General features: G+C 41.2%; 3 protein-coding genes across 9 annotated transcripts in view; 2 read left to right on the top strand and 1 right to left on the bottom strand.

The window, feature by feature from the left end:
- Positions 1–630: 630 nt before the first annotated feature.
- On the top strand, positions 631–7,807 carry utp3 (UTP3 small subunit processome component). Its single transcript, XM_004548612.2, has 16 exons — positions 631–812; positions 1,090–1,177; positions 1,625–1,681; positions 1,770–1,826; positions 1,919–2,036; positions 2,121–2,189; positions 2,281–2,402; positions 2,482–2,634; positions 2,735–2,806; positions 3,423–3,463; positions 3,543–3,639; positions 5,605–5,742; positions 5,922–6,052; positions 6,500–6,563; positions 7,303–7,410; positions 7,548–7,807. The coding sequence occupies exons 1-16, from the start codon at positions 796–798 to the stop codon at positions 7,635–7,637; spliced, it is 1,422 nt and encodes a 473-aa protein (XP_004548669.1). The 5' UTR covers positions 631–795; the 3' UTR covers positions 7,638–7,807.
- A 2-nt stretch (positions 7,808–7,809) lies between these two features.
- ppcs (phosphopantothenoylcysteine synthetase) lies at positions 7,810–16,139 on the bottom strand. Of its 5 annotated transcripts, none has more exons than XM_076884109.1 (4): positions 16,014–16,139; positions 9,494–10,028; positions 9,307–9,410; positions 7,810–8,368 (listed from the first exon to the last, which is right to left on the bottom strand). In XM_076884109.1, the coding sequence occupies exons 2-4, from the start codon at positions 10,023–10,025 to the stop codon at positions 8,042–8,044; spliced, it is 963 nt and encodes a 320-aa protein (XP_076740224.1). In that variant the 5' UTR covers positions 10,026–10,028; positions 16,014–16,139; the 3' UTR covers positions 7,810–8,041. The 5 variants fall into 5 exon arrangements, with proteins under 5 accessions (XP_076740224.1, XP_004548666.1, XP_012774013.1 ...); XM_004548609.2 differs by lacking the exon at positions 16,014–16,139 and adding an exon at positions 11,397–11,520; XM_012918559.4 differs by lacking the exon at positions 16,014–16,139 and adding an exon at positions 11,431–11,476.
- Positions 15,100–16,586, top strand: part of foxj3 (forkhead box J3) — a 101,553-nt gene continuing 100,066 nt past the window's right edge. For 2 of the 3 annotated variants that reach the window (XM_023154953.3, XM_004548613.5), the window contains exon 1: positions 15,100–15,417. The gene's annotated coding sequence lies outside the window, so the exon portion shown is untranslated. The remainder of the gene's footprint in view (positions 15,418–16,586) is intronic. The other variant, XM_004548614.5, reaches the window with a different exon arrangement.

Below are 16,586 nucleotides of genomic sequence, written 5' to 3' on the forward strand. Positions count from 1 at the left end.
GTGTGTGTGTGCCTGCCTATCTATCTATCTATGGTGGTAGGCTCTCATTTTTCTCAGAAACAAAAATTAGGTTAAAAAAAAAAATCTTGTAAATCTTTGTTTTTACATTCATCAGGACCCAATCAGCCCAAATATCAAATAGAAATAAAAAATGCATGCCGTGGAAGAGTTCGGGTCTAAGGAGGTTAATGGTAAATAAGAGAGAGTAGAAAACAATGGCACAGTGGTTGAAAATACATATAAAACAGGCTCATTATGTTTCCACAGTTATGTTAGAGGACACAAGAAAAGTTGATATTGTGTTCTTGAAAGTATATTTTAATTTTCTGAGAACAAATAAGCCGCATATAAATCATATCACTTCATTTTTCTTCACATGCATTACTGTAAGATTAACAGAAGATGGCTGTAAGTATAAAAATACATGCTCAGTTACTTAATCTTAATTCATAAAGCTTGTAAAGTTTAAAAAAAAGTTGTAAAACAGCTCAAATTATTTTATTATGCGATGTTGGGGACCAATTTTTCAAAGAATAAATACACACATGTAGAGATGAATGGTCAGATAACTCTCCGCACAGTTTGTAGAAATCCTCCAGGACAGCAGGGGGCGGTAAGTTTCCTCTCTGATTGCCGTTTGAGCTGAAGAGGAAGGGGACGTTTCTTGTGGCACATGGTATCCAGTGAGTAAAACAGATGTGTGCAGTTAACTGAAGTGGATATATTCAGTTTTAATCTGCATTTATACGCACACAGACGTGGTTTATTGTCCGCTGTGTGTGAAGCTGGTTCATCATGGTTCGAGCAAAACGGTAAGTTTGGCTAAGATGTATCTACCTGTTAGCTTGTCTTTATAGCGTCTCTGCTCTGTTTTTCTGGGGTTTCGTGTGGTCACAATTGGCGTGCAGTGTTGTAGAAACAACGATAAGTTGTTAGTCTTAATTTACAAGCATACGGGTGCATGATTTATACTCCACTGCTGTGATGGGAGCTGGCGCTAGTGAAGTGTGGAGTGATCCGGGAAAAATAAATCTGGTATTTAACCAGAAGTTTTGAGTCTTTATTTGTTATTTGTCTTTTGCTGTTCAGGGGAAAACACGCGCAGCGGCCAAACAAGGATGAGGTCTATGATGAAGACGACCCTGAAGCCTACAACGACATGCCTGTCCCTGATAAGGTAAGACACGCAGTGTTTTATACAGCTGTGGTCAGAAGTTTGCATGGATGTGGGGGATAAGGTTTTAATGATTTCTTTGGAGTTTAACATGATTTCACATTATGTTACAGTTACTCAGTGTGTGGCTCTTTGCTTACTTTACCCAAGTCGGTATTGTCCTCTGATTTCTAAACTAGAGGGTAGTTGGTAACTTTAAGGGGGACAAAATATTACTTTGAAAAGAGAGGTCAAATTATAGCTTTAAAATAATAAAAACAAGATCTGAAATCTTGCCTGATCGTATGATTAAACTGTTGCTTTCTGTAACCAACAAAGCGGTAATATCTACGTTGAGCCAAACCTTGATGACCTGTGAAGAATAAACTAAATAAAGACCAGCGTGCTCTCATATGGTGACTTGATACAGCTGTTTTCATTCTCAAAGGTGTTTTCTCTTTTCTCATTCAGAAATCCTCAACATACACAAAAGACAAGATTGATGAGTTTCATGATGAGAAGATTGCAGTAAGTTCTTTATTTGTTCTACGGTAGGTGTGCAGTGCAACAGTTGTGTTCTGTAACCTTTCTTCGTGCTCCGGTGTCTTTGCCGCAGAAACTTCTCGCCCGAGGTGTTCAAATGGAGAGCGACCGGGAGGAAGTGGACGATGAGGTAATGTCGTACGTGTTTGTTTAAAAGTAACTGCAGGTGAAAAATGTAGAGGAACAGCCGAGAAGAAACCTGAGATTATCGGAATTTCACAGGAGGAGGTGATGCCCCTGGATCTTTCTGAGTCGGAAGATGATGAAGGGGAGGAAGAAGAAGAAAATGAGGAAGAGGGGACAGATATGGAGAGTGATTTAGAAGGGAGAAATGAGGACGGTAAATTGACGTGTGTGTGTGTGTGTGTGTGTGTGTGCTTTTCATTTTGAGCCTATCTCACTGTGTTTACATTGTCTGCTGCAGAGCTCCCTAATGAAATGGCCTGGGGCAGAAAGAAAAAAATGTTCTACGATTCAGATTATGTGACCTCAAGTAAGAACCTTTTATCTCAAGCCGTATTATTGCATTGTGTGATGATTGCATTATCTTTTATTATGCAACATTTCGATCACTGTTATTACAGAAGGGAAATCGCAAGAAGAGTTGGAGGCTGAGGAACAAGAAGAAGAAGAAGAGGCTAAAAACATCCAAAAACGTTTAGCTGCAAATCTGAGCGAGGAGGATTATGATTTGAACTTTTTTCAGGTATTTATCTCTCTCGTAGGCCTAATGACATGCTGACAGAAACGTCTAATTCTAATTGTACGTCTTTGCCTAAATGAAGGAATTTGCTGTGGAGAAGGATGAAAGCAAGCCTGTGGAAAAAGAGGAGAGGATTGTGAAAGACCTGAAGCAGATGTCTCAGAAGGAAAAAATGAAGCTTTTGAAGAAAGAGTCACCAGAGCTGCTTGAGCTTATTCAGGACTTCAAGGCAAAGGTAAGAGACAAATAGGAAGGACGCAACTTCAGACTTAAAGAGCCTTTAAATTTTCAAGTGACGTGCAATAGATGTGACTTATTCCTGTTTCTTTGTACAGCTTAACGAGCTCAAGAATGAGCTTCAGCCTCTCATGCAAATGGTTAAGGAGGGAAAGATCCCTGCAGGAAAGGTGAGCACACTTGGCTACATTTTTCTCATGGTGTTGCTTTCAGCCACTACACGCAGGCATTTCCTGTGATAAAACACACAAAAAGCTGTGTACATTACTCTCTCTGCCCCAGAAAGCAGACAGACTGTAAGAAGCATGCAGTTGTTCAAGGGACCAGTAGAGATCAAAACTGAGCTTAATTATACTATCATTGGGCTTTCTTTATCAGGTGGCCAGAATTTAATGAATAATGATGGACACAGGCGTCAACACCATGACGCCTGTGTCTTTCTTGTATCTGCACCATTATCTAGGGAAACAAATTGTGATTGTATTGTAAGTTCCTCTGTGTTTCCAACCTTTAATCATGATGAAAGGAGAAGATACTCATACTTGTGGTGCACTGCTTACAGCCTTATTTGTAAGTAAGCTACTTTCAGCTGCTCAGATTTTTACACCGGATACGCGTCCACATGCAAATCCACATCCATATATCTCTGGCTGGAATCAAACCACCAACTTTTTGCTTGTGTAGACGTGTTTGAGTATACAGGAACATGTCATCAATATCATGAAAATCAACGATGTGAATCTGAACATCTTTCATCCTTGTTTGTTTTGTTTTTTTTACCTAAAGGGTGCCAATTACCTGAAGACAAAGCAGCAACTTTATCTCAAGTAAGTTGTGATTGGATCGTAGACTCACACGACAAACTGTCACGCTCTGTCACTGAATGATGTTTCTCTCCTGCCACAGTTACTGCACAAACATCAGCTTCTACTTGGTGCTGAAAGCAAAGCGGATACCTGCTCACAACCACCCTGTGATTGAAAGACTGCTCACCTACAGAAATGTAAGTCCACACACTGATGTTTAGACCATGCTGAAAAAAAGGTGAGCAGTTTCTCCTAGATTTGGTACTTTAATTTAAAAAAAAAGCACGCGAAAGCTCAACATTTGTAGGCTCTGTTATGAGTCCAAGAGGATTGTCGCAGGATGTGTGATTATGAGCCCTAGAGCTGAACCCAAAAGGCAGGTTTAGCAAACTCAGAACAAACCCTGAACTTTGAATTAATTAACTTTGAAATGCTAAACTCAGTTCAGTCAGTCGGGTGTTGGGAATCATCAGTGGAGCTCTCTTCTTGTAAATATGTGCAGGTAATCCACGCTTATATGCACTTTGATCTGAATTACACTCAACAAAAATATAAACGCAACACCTTTGTTACTGCTCCCATTCCCCATGGGATGGACGTAGAGACCTAAAATTCATTCCAGATACACAATATAACCATCCCTCCCAAACAGTGGTCACAAATCAGTCCAAATGTGTGGTAGTGGGCACATCTGCTATATTGAGATAATCCATCCCACCTCACAGGTGTGCCACATCAGGATGCTGATCTGACATCATGAGTAGTGCACAGGTGTACCTCAGACTGCCCACAACAAAAGGCCACCCTGGAATGTGCAGTTTTGTCTCACAGCAAAATGCCACAGATGCCACAAGCAATGAGGGAGCGTGCAATTGGCATGCTGACAGCAGGAATGTCAACCAGATCTGTCGCCCGTGCATTGAATGTTCATTTCTCAACCATAAGCCGTCTCCACAGGCGTTTCAGAGAATATGGCAGCACATCCAACCGGCCTCACAACCGCAGACCTCGTGTAACCACACCAGCCCAGGACCTCCACATCCAGCAGGTTCACCTCCAAGGTCGTCTGAGACCAGCCACCCAGACAGCTGCTGGAACAATTGGTTTGCACAACCAAACAATTTCTGCACAAACTGTCAGAAACCGTCTCAGGGACGCTCAACTGCATGCCCGTCGTCCTCATCGGGGTCTTGACCTGACTCCAGCTCGTCGCCGTAACAGACTTGTGTGGGCAAATGCTCACATTCGATGGCGTCTGGCACGTTGGAGAGGTGTGCGCTTCACGGATGAATCATGGTTCACATTGTTCAGGGCAGATGGCAGCTGAGAATGTCCCAGTTCTTGCATGGCCAGCATACTCACCGGACATGTCACCCATTGAGCATGTTCGGGATGTGCTTGACCGGCGTATACGACAGCGTGTACCAGTTCCCACGAATATCCAACAACCTCGCACAGCCATTGAAGTGGAGTGGACCAACATTCCACAGGCCACAATTGACAATCTGATAGACTCCATGCGACGATGTGTTGCACTGCATGAGGCAAATGGTGGTCACACCAGATACTGACCGGTTCTGGGTCCCCAGACCCCCAATAGCGCAAAAAACTGCACATTCCAGGGTGGCCTTTTGTTGTGGGCAGTCTGAGGTACACCTGTGCACTACTCATGATGTCAGATCAGCATCCTGATGTGGCACACCTGTGAGGTGGGATGGATTATCTCAATATAGCAGATGTGCCCACTACCACACATTTGGACTGATTTGTGACCACTGTTTGGGAGGGATGGTTATATTGTGTATCTGGAATGAATTTTAGGTCTCTACGTCCATCCCATGGGGAATGGGAGCAGTAACAAAGGTGTTGCGTTTATATTTTTGTTGAGTGTAAATAAACGGCATCAGTGAGATACTTCAGGCTCAGCAGGTCAGGTTCACAGGGGTTAAAATAGTAGCTGTTTGTTGCAACTAAAAGCCAAAATCTTTTACTGTGCGTTTGTTACTTTGGTCGGCATCTTTTATTTGTGATTTCACTGTATTGACACTCCAAACCAGCACCATGAGACACACGATTATGAAATCTCTCCTGACACACATCCTACAAAGCTGATCACAAAAATCCACAAAATGTCTTACTGAGTCTCTGATGCCTGCTTGCAGCTCATCAATGAACTAGGCGCAGTAGATGCTCGGCTCGCTCCAGAGTTTCGCCAGCTACTAGCTGGTGGAGAGGAAAATAAGGCAGGAAGCAAGCAAGCAGAAGGCAAGAAGTCTAAAGTTTCAAACAGGAAGGAAAAGGTAAGAGAACAACATTAATATACTACTATATTACGTCTGCACCAGGGGTTATCTGAGGACACTCTTCGACAACATTGATATACATAAAGAGCATCCTCAGATGACCCCTAGTGCCGACGTTTAACTTTTATATTGATTGCTAATGTGTGCGTATGTGTGCACGCACCCACTGGATACAGGAATCTGGAGAAGCTGTGCCCGAGGAGGAGTCAGACTCTGACCTGGATGAGGAAGAAGCTCTACGCTTCTACAAAGAGGCAGAGGAACGGTTAAAATTAAAGAGGAAGGGCAATAATCCAGAAGATGAAATGTAAGTATGCACTTTTTAACTTGCAGTAAAAGTACAGGAAGTGTACTCATGGGATGTGTCTTTGATATGCAGAGGATTTGGGGTCAGAATAACAGGAATCCGTGCCGACTTGCATGTTGCAATAGATGTCACGATGTAGCACATTTGATATACTATAGTATTGGGAAATACACTGAAATTTTTCAGAAGCCTGAAACACTGCAAACTGCTCTGCTCACTCTAAAGTCACCAGTATTATTGGGGAGCTGAAATATGTGTGGCTTGGCTCTAAACATGTAGAGAGCAGTTACAGGACAGACTGGTGTTCAGTTGCCAAAATGACACTGTGCCTCTGGTAGAGTATTCACCAAAAGAGCCATATTGGATATTTTGGTAGTACTGAATCAAATTTATATAAGGTAAAATCAACCAGGAGAGTGAAACATTAAGAAAATCTTTGTGTTACAGGATGGAGGAGAATGAAGAAGAGGAAGAATTGGATCCAAATGCAAAGAGAGGAATCACTTACCAGGTACTGAGTGATACAGTCATGTATTTGCACAAAACATGAGTACTTACAGCAGAAATTTAATGGATGGAGCCCACTGATAACTGTAGCATATGCCACAGCTTGTTTAATAATTATCCAAGCATTACATTTTATAACTATGGATACATTTGTTTTTTTTAGTGTTACACAAGCATATGTCTTTGTATGCTTACTCATTTTGACCTCTAGGTATTTAAAAAAAAAAAAAATAAATAAAAAAAAATCATGTCTATATTGTATATGTAATTGATAAATATACAAAGGATTGTAGTTGGATAACAGATTAATAATTTCGACCCAATTAAATAACTGAAAATGTTAAAAATGAACAACTTAACTTCTTGAAGTAGTCATTTATTTGCCATTACGGTTGTTGGAGAATGGAGTCTAAACTACACTTTTGGAAGTACTGGTGTTAATAAACGTGATTGAGTGCCATCTGCTGGGCACTCGCAGTAGTACACTAAAGATTTTATCTAGCTCTAGTTCAAGAAAATGGATTGTAGTGTGCATATCAAGTTGTTTTGCTACAGCTTCAGAGAGCGTGTTTGCAAAATTCAGCTTAATTATCCTTTAAAAGTACGTAAGTGCAAGCTTTAAAGTGTTCTCCACAGCACTGCGTGTTTACATCTCTGGATTCTCCTCCTTCAAGTTTTCTAGATCCAGTGTGTGACACTGATTTCTGAATTGTATTAATTATGTTTGTCTAACAATTCCACAGATGGCCAAGAACAAGGGGCTCACGCCGAAAAGGAAGAAAATTGACCGTAATCCCAGAGTCAAGCACAGAGAGAAGTTCAGACGGGCTAAAATCCGCAGAAAGGGACAGGTCTGTATTCAACATGTTTTATTACATCGTTGAGCAAGGATTTCAGGGATTGTCTGAAGACTCTTAAAGAGGATGTGCTGGATTGTGACACACATTTCTGCGATGCGTTTTAAAATTGCTGCTTATCGTTTCGCCAGGTCCGAGAGGTTCGTCACGAAGAGACGAGATACAGCGGAGAGCTGTCTGGTATTCGTGCTGGTGTCAAGAAGAGTGTCAAACTCAAGTAACAGAGTCCAGAATATGCTGCCAAGTGTGGCAGTGAGATTGTACCAGTGGACTGTGATTTTAAATGTTTATTATTGGAAAACCTTGCAGGAAAGAAAATATTGTCATTGTTTTAAAACTTGAAACTGCTTTTCTGATTACTAGAAAGTGTGAATAAACATTTTAAAACCTGGATATTGTCCCTCTACAGAGACTGCGTTTAATGCTTCGAGGTTCATTCTTAGAACACACACAACAAACAAGGAAGATGTGACTTACAGTTGTCGCTAAGGTTTTGCAACAGTAGAGCATACTGAATATACAGTAACTTGCCAGCAGAACAGGCAGGTATGAATTGCAGCCCAATGTGGATCACGTAAGAATACAGACACAACTTAAAGCTGCTCAGACATGCAGATACGTTCTATCAAGCCACTTGTTGAGTTATGAAGTTGTCATGCGCCGACGTCAAGTTGCTGACTATCCTCTCTTCTATCTCCACCTCATTCTTCACATCCTCCTCAGTTAGGATTAGCTCAGCCTGAGTCTCAAGGGTCACCACCACCACATAACCCCGCCTAGAGTCCAGTACGTTGGCCACCACTGCTTGGTGCCTGTAGGTATCCAGAGCTCGTCGAGCCTTGTCCAGCAGGATCGACGCATCAGTCTCGAGTTTGAAGGATATGACAAATGCCTGAGGTGCCCATTCTTTCACCAGTGGGGACAATATCTTGGGGACCATTTTCATGCTCAGCTGAAGGGCAGAAGAAAAATTGTAATTACTGGCAAGACTAAAGAGGCATACGCACAGGAAAATGTAATTCAGCAGCTGAGAGGAGCAACAATAACAACTGCTGAATTGAAAGTATGTGCAGCTGTTTAACGCAGCAGTTCCCAACCCGTTTTGCTCCACGGACCGGTTTAATGTCAGACCATATTTTCACAGACCGGCCTTTAAGGTGTCGCGGATAAATACAACAAAATAAAATTATATGACCAAGACAAAAACTGGTATTTTCTAAATATAATAAACGCAAATTAACTGTGTAATTGTGGAACTTCATTAGCAGCGTCCTCCTGAAATGCTCCAACAACATTAAGAGTAAGATCTTCCTCTCTGCCCTTTAATGCTCTCTGGTCGCTATGGTAATGTATAAATATTTCTTTCAAAATAAGACACAACTACAACACGGTAAAAAAAAACCCAGGGAAACTACAAATTTCACACCCAAGCTTCGACTCTCGGGGCCCGGTACCAAACGACTCACGGACCATGCCCCGGGGGTTGGGGACCGCAAGCTTAAGGGTTCACAGCCTGGAGTTTATTCCCTAGCTGTAAGTATAAATTAGTGCTCGGTTTTAGGACCATATATTGATGCTTATATAACAATAAAAGTAAAATTATTTGCAACCAACAGGAAAAAATAAAGCTTCATCCAAGTATCTGTATTTCTTACTGATGCTCATCAGACACAAAGACACTGTGGTATCCGTACACAGAGGTCTGGGGATCTTCCAGGAACGATGACTCTCTAATTATCATTAGGTTAGCAGCATATGTTACCATGGCAATATTCCCCCGTAAGCAGTGAACCCCCTTCGTACTCACATCTCATGCTTCCTTTTACACACCTCCGAACTGAAGTGGTGAATAAAAAGCAGACCAATAACACCATTTCCCCCCACCCTCACCTGAAGAGGTCCGTTGGAAGACTGGATTTTGTGTTCAGGCATCTCAGATGCTGGGATGTAGAAATCAGACACTGCTGCAGCCAAGTAAAACATAGCCTTTGATCCTAAGGGCAGAACAAACACTTGTGAAGATGTTTTGAACGTATGTTAGACAAAGCCACAGCTCAGGCCTTTAACCTGCTGTTACCTATTTTGCTGAGAGCCTGCGCTGCTGCTTTGAGTAGGTGCAGATACTCTGACAGAGTGCTGAACTCGATAGGCAGAAGAAGTCTGCTTTTTTTCACCTCCTCGTATCTCTTCAGTACTTTGGCAATGTTCGGCAGCACCTGCTGATTAACCACCACTTCACCAGTATTACCAGGCGCTCCTCCACCTTGAAACTCCAGAGCGTCCAGCATGTTGATGGTTAAAAACATCCGTGTGTAGGGGTAGAGTGAGCGATGCCTGTGTAGGAAAATGACTGCATAACCAGAGTCTATGAAATACTCTGCAGAGGAGGCTCCTCGCCTGCCGCTGCTGAAGTTATCGAGGAAGCGAACAGTGCGGGACTCCAGGGGAACCTTGGTGCCTCCTGAAGTGATGAGAACCACCTTTCGGCCTGCTTCTGCATGAAAGCTGGCAAAAGCAGCCATCTTCTCTTTGACCTCCTCCACATGGGAGGGAACAGCAAATTCTTCTGCTAACTTCCCATCAATAGATGATATTCTGGGTTCAGCCATCACCTGACAAGAGAGAAGGAGGAGGCATCTTTAAGTGATGCCTAATGTGATTCAACAGTCTCCAGTGACAGGTCTGTTTTCAAAGTGGGACATTTCAGTACCAGATTACCTCGCTGTTGGTTTCTGCAGGTCACAAATTTATGGATGTACAGTTATAAATCACACTGGGCCTACTTTAATAAAGCTGACTGGGACAATATTAAAATAATGCTGATAATTTTACACCCAAAGCGTGACATTTAACCACAAAAACTACATTTTCCCATTCAGTATTTAGAAAATGACAGTTAATGAAGACTGTTAATTCTGTGCTTCACTATTTTCTTCTCTTTTTTTGGTAAAACAGCGCATTTGAAAATTCATGGATAAAAATAATATTTGTATTATTGTATTATAGTATTGTAAATATTATTTTGATTAAAGGACTTGTGCATACTGGTGGGTTAATCATTACAGAAAGATAAAAAATTGCCAATACTTTAAATTTAGGCCAGTGTAGCATAAGCATTACTCTGGGTGACGATCTGCTGAATTTATTAAGCACTGTAAATGTACGTGCAGCCATCCTCCTGTAACGTCTACCTGACGGTAACAAGAATTAATGGTGTGCTGGATGGCCATGATCGTTGTACATTTACATAAAATTTAAGAAAAAACCCCAAAATGTGCAATACATAAGCATAAAGTAAACTGAATTCACACTTTATTAGGTGGGGTGGATGCATCCATCCACCCCCTTCTGCTTATCAAATTCAAGGTCACCAGGGGGGCTAGATCTTAAAATGTTGTCGTCATTTAACATTTATACAGGTTCAACCAACACTAATCATCTACTTGTCCTGACTGTATAGGCCTCTGTCCCTCAAAGAGCTCTGCTTAGTTTCTCTAGCAAAGTGCCAAAAGTGTTTAAACATATAGGTGCAATAACTTAAACTGTCCACTTTTTTTACAGTCTGTTTTTATATCGTGGTATTTCTGATATTATGTCTTACCTATGTTTGTATCTATAGCTGTTTGTCCCATAGCCTGTGGTTTCCAAATGTTACAGCTGACTAATGAGAAGAAGATGAAGAAATAAACCCACGCCTCCCTGAAAATCCTCGCTTTGTTCACTGATCCGTTTACAGGTCGAATAACAGGCTAAGTTTACATTAATGCATATTCTCGCATCATCGTTACGTATGGGTGAACTTCACAGCACAACACTGACGTGATACACACCTGTTTACGGTTAAATGACACGCGACAGTAAACACGCTGTCAAAGTAGAAGGTGGACACTTTCTTTGGCTACTTAATGTTCAGTAATAAGAAAGGCGACACGACATAGCGCTACATGATGTTTGTAGGTTACTTGCAACTGCGGTAATACCTTATATAAAACGTAAACGACGTCTCAGACTCACAGACAAAACACCCCACTTTGGTATTCGGATACCTCCAAACAACTTGTGCACTTCCTGAAGGCCAACTCTTTGGTTTTTATAAATACAGCACAACGCCTCCAGCTCCCCTAGCGGCCATTTGCGGTATTAAACAAAGAAATGGTAGTCTGCTTTTGAGTCAGCAGTGCGTCAATTATTTTTCCCTCCTGCTTGAAGTGTCAAACTTTATAAAACCCGAGCATCAACGGAGAGGACAAGGGGAATTTCTCTCAAAAAGGGGATCTTTTTGCACTGGACTGTCCCACTGAATCAGCAGATACAGTCGACGAGCAAAGACAAAATGTTGAATTGAACTTTGTGTGCGACTAGTTTGACAAGCAACAGCATCATTGAAAGCTCCTTTTCTTTGGATGTTGGTGCGCGTTTGTACATCTAATTTCTGGTAAGTTTTGAAAAAGATTTAAATACAAGCTTTTCGGGGAGGAGAAAAATGCGTTTATTTGAAATTCAATATATATATATGTATATGTACAAAATATATGTTTTATTTCATATATGTGTCTTGTACATGTCATTTGTGTTTAAATCTGAGATTAAGATGAATATTAATAATAATCCAAACCAAAAACAAGTGGATTAGAAATATGACAATCTGAACATTTTTACTGTTATTTTTAATTTTAGGCAAAAGTTATGTTTTTATAGTTTAAGGGAAAAGTCTGCTTTTGTGAACGCATTTATTTTTTTAATAAATAAAGCACTTACTGAGCAGCTAGTAAAACTAGAACAGACCTATAGAAATGTAAGTGCATTACAATATGATCCTTCCAAGCCCTCTTTCAATCGCTTAGCTTAGAACTAGTTTAATCTCATTTATCTAAGAATAAATGTGTTTTAATTAGTTTAGCTTTAGATTGTTTCATTGCATTCCAGCTGACTGTGCAGATCTTGTGTCCTCTAAACTCTGCTCCTTAAGTGCATCCTATTTCACTGTTTCAAAGACTCGACAGTCTGTCTCTGTGGGAATTGGAGCAATTGTGATGGGAACACAGACAGTATTTCAATATTTTTGTGGTTTATTGTTTGTGTTACTTTCATTTCAAATTTTTATTTTTACTGCTATCCAAATTTGATCTGAACAGTATGTAAGGGTTAAAGGTGTAATGCACAGTTTTTATGTAATAGTTTATGTAAACGTGACAGGCGAGTTGTATAAATTCTTATTTTTCATTAAGTTAACAATTTTTTTATTATCTGATCTCCTTTTTTCTTTGTTGTTGTTGTTACTGTTATGACACCATCTCATAGTGTAAGGCCCTTACCAGGTGCCTGTGGCACTTTTTAAAATCTGTGTTGCTTATTTGTTGTTTATCGTGGATTGAACTAGTTTTTTTTTTCTTTATCATGCTGCTGTAACACAACAAGTTCAGTTGTAGTTTCAATAAAGTCTCTCTCTCTCTCTCTCTCTCTCTCTCTCTCTCTCTCTCTCTATATATATATATATATATATATATATATATATATACACGCACACACACAAAATATATAAAATATATATACATATATACAAAAAGATGTAGCTAAGGAAAGTCCATTTTCAGGATTTGTGATTTTCAAAAACTAAAGAAATCATCTGAGAAACTAACCAATAACAACTCACAAAAATCAACTGCTTGGTCAGTGTGAAAACTATTTTGGGATATATAAGTTTTATTCACCATAAACTTTTTATTTCAGCCTAAAGTGGCACATCATAAGCTAGAGGAGGGCAGGCTGAGCCAGTATACCTACAAACCTTTTATTTTAAGACTTTAATCGTTTATCAATTGTCTTGTTCCATATTTTTAGGATTTATTGGCGGCAGTTCCGCAATCGACCGGCAGGTGCCGCTGCTGCACCGTTGGAAGGACAGTTACACCACTTCGGCTGCTACCTTCACGTGCGTACTTAATTGCATTGTTTTCCCTTCCAGTTTAAGCGCATGCGATGCACATTTGTAAAAGCTAAATAACTTTTTTTTACTAGATATCAGAACAATATGATATCTGTTTGCATAACTAATAAAATAACTATTAATTATAATAATGATAATAACTAAGTAATAAAAATATATGTTGTAGCTTAGGTGAAAATAAGTGACATGGAAAATTCTAAATAAAGTATTAATAATAAAAATAGCTGGAAAAAACATAAATCGATGTAGTGATTGCTTGTATTTTTTCAGAATCACTGTTTTGCACTAAAGATGCCATGCTGATATTTCTCTTTTGATGGCCTCTGCAAGCCTCCGCGTTGAAGGTCGAGCTTTATGAGTGGAGTTAAAGGACATCCAGATATTAGTGAGCATAAAACCTTCACACTAATTAAATGATTGCAACACTTTGGCAGAAGAACTGACAGAACAATTCAAAAAAAGGCAACCAAATTCCCCACATACAACAACCACACCTCTATCACACACTTCCAGTTTCTTAAATTATCCCATATAAAAAGCCCAGAAGAAGCATGAATGAAAATTAAGGCGATGCCACGGTAAACTTTTCCTTCCGTTGTTATAATACTGCTTACAACTGCTTTGAAGTGATTGCGGGCATTGAGGTCACTGAGCCCATTAGTGTCATGTTATTGCTGGCAATTTTTTTTTTTTTTGCTCTGTGAATTTATGGTGCAGTTCACATTGTGCAATGGACATTTTAAATTAAGCTCGCTATATTTACATAGGCTCGGACCACTTACATGTGTGCACATGCTCCTGCAGTAAAGGTTGATTCAGTACAGGGTTAAGTTTAGAAACACCAGCCTGTTATTTTTAGGTCTTTTTTCCCCCAACTGTGGTAACTGAGCTAAAACTGCACCTTTGTATGGAGATGATCCTGTATCGTGCTGTTTCAAAACACTAATGCTTGTCTTTTATCACTGTCTATTTCATTTCTCTGAAACACCTACTCCTTAAAAGATGCACATTTTAATTAAACTCTTTCATCCGATCTTTGATCTACACTTCCTGTGGGTATCACTTCCTAAAAAGGCATGCTTCATACAAGTTTTTGCAAGTAGTAACTTATTGCAGTTTCAGCAGTTAATAATTAATAATCAGAGCAACTTAAAGAAAAAAGGCATGCTGCATGAGGTTTGTATTGATTTAGAGATATTTTTTAATTATTTTCTAGGGATTTTACCCTTTATTAACATCTTATTAACGTGTGAGCTATCTGCAGACTTGATGGCTGCCACAATTTATAACCCACTTATTACAATGAAAGCAGCATACACCCATTTAATAGACCTGGAAACCTGTTAGAGCTTGTAAGTAGGCTACAGTTTTACTAAATGATTTAACCTTTGAATAAGTATAAATAAAGCCACTGGTTAAAACTTACACACCTTTTATTAAAAAAAAGGTGACTTATCAGACCATGTGGACTGTATTCAACTACCCCCCCCCCGCGCCTCCTGCTTTTATTCTGTGATGTTGCCTCTATTTTTCTGCGCACTTTGAGCTACATTTACACCCAGTGCGCAATAAATAAAGCAGATATCACGGATCATTTTTATTGATTGAAGTGCTTTCGTGTGTGCGGGTGCTTTTTCCACTGCGGGCGTGTGCATTTAACCGCGCGCTAGTTTCTGTGGCGGCAGGGGTGGTGAAAGACAGAGAGAGAGAGAAAAGAAACCTTCATGTGAGCTGTCTATGTGAAAGTAGTTCCGGGCACTTAACCCAAAGAGGGGAGAGTCCCGGATGTTGGCTCGGCCGCCGAAAGAAAGGCGAACGGGTGAAGGCGGAGAGAAGCTGAAGAGGGACGCCACGGCACCGCAGGCACACCGGCGAAGCCACGGTCACAGCGGCTCTTCACACAGGACGATAGCGTCAGGAGCGCAGGACATCCCCGAGGGGGGAGGGCAACCCGCTATCCGAAGAAGAGGAGGTGAAGGAAGGGGGGAGACAGTTACTCTGAAAACTACCGTGAGGATTACAGAGAGCCACCGTCACAGCAGCTTTCACCCTGAGTAAGTGAGCTATACGGGCATGGAAGTTGAACTAAGGCCCACGAAATGGACGACTTTAACGGGGAAGTGAGCTGCACTGAAGTTGTGGGGATTGCGCCCAGTGAACAGGCCCTGACACACGGTTCTCCACTCGCTGTGCTGAGGCGTGAGGGGGGACTCCTGGTTTTTTTTCCCCCTTCTTCTTCTGCTCAGGGAGCCAGTCAGTGTTTCCCCCGTGGTCAGTGTTAGTACACCCCGGCCGTGCTGCTGCAACTCTCCAAGTTGACAGCTCTTGCGTTAGCCTGCTAACACCGCCGTGCAACCGGTGACAACTGACAGGGCAACTTTGACAGCTAGCTAGCCAGTTTTGGTAGCCAGCTAACTTTAGCAGAGTGTTGTGGGCGCTTTCTCCAGGGCCAGGGCTAGGTGTGTTTGTGTGTACGCTTGTGCTTTTCCTCGCTTTAGGTGGCTGTATAATGACCTACCCCAGCCCTCCACAGCTATCGTTAAGCTAGCTGTTTGGTATGTGAGACGATGTGTGTCCAGCATGGAGTGAGTGTGTGCATGAGCCCAGTGTCATTTGGCTTTCCTGCGTGCTCTGACGGTATTTGACTCACAGCTGTTGCAGTGTGTTTTCTCGTCTGTCAATCGTCTGCTTCTCGGGCGAGGTTATAAATTCCTGCAGGAAAAATAATGATCCTAGCATGAAAAAGATGGGGGGGGGACCCCCTCAAAAATCTAGTCGACCTGTGTGAGAAGGGCGAAGGATTGTCATGAGGCTGGGCAATCAACAAGTGCAAAGCGTGTTTCAGGTGCATTTTACGCCGCTGATTTTGATCTCCAGTCTGCCTCTGTGCCGCTGTGCATTGTCCTGAGACGGCACAGGCGGGTATTGCGGTTAACTCTTTGGTCATTTGTGCAAGATTTCTCGGGGCATGCTTTTTCTTATCTCTTATGTTTTTTTCTAGTAGTGAGTTTGTGATCGTTCAGAATAAGGCACACACACACACACACACACAAAACCCGAAAACAAAACAGCTGCGACATTTGCATGTAGTTGTGTACAAAAACGGCGCTCTTCCCTTTTTATCCCGACTTCCTTTATTAAAAGATGGATGACTGAACTCTTAATTTGCACTGCTGTCAACTCGTGCAGGCTTTATCAACGGATTCAGTGTGCTATTGCAGAG

This window comes from Maylandia zebra, linkage group LG5, assembly GCF_041146795.1.
Source record: "Maylandia zebra isolate NMK-2024a linkage group LG5, Mzebra_GT3a, whole genome shotgun sequence".
Classification (NCBI taxonomy): Eukaryota; Metazoa; Chordata; class Actinopteri; order Cichliformes; family Cichlidae; genus Maylandia; species Maylandia zebra.

Excerpts from the sequence above, each read along its gene's own strand:
- utp3 (XM_004548612.2), top strand. Across the intron at positions 2,037-2,120 it reads AGAAGGGAGAAATGAGGACG|AGCTCCCTAATGAAATGGCC; the intron begins GTAAATTGACGT and ends TGTCTGCTGCAG. Across the intron at positions 2,635-2,734 it reads TTCAGGACTTCAAGGCAAAG|CTTAACGAGCTCAAGAATGA; the intron begins GTAAGAGACAAA and ends TTCTTTGTACAG.
- ppcs (XM_076884109.1), bottom strand. The coding sequence starts at position 10,025 with ATGGCTGAACCCAGAATATCATCTATTGATGGGAAGTTAGCAGAAGAA. Across the intron at positions 9,411-9,493 it reads GCAGGCTCTCAGCAAAATAG|GATCAAAGGCTATGTTTTAC; the intron begins GTAACAGCAGGT and ends TTCTGCCCTTAG. Across the intron at positions 8,369-9,306 it reads CTTCCAACGGACCTCTTCAG|CTGAGCATGAAAATGGTCCC; the intron begins GTGAGGGTGGGG and ends TCTGCCCTTCAG.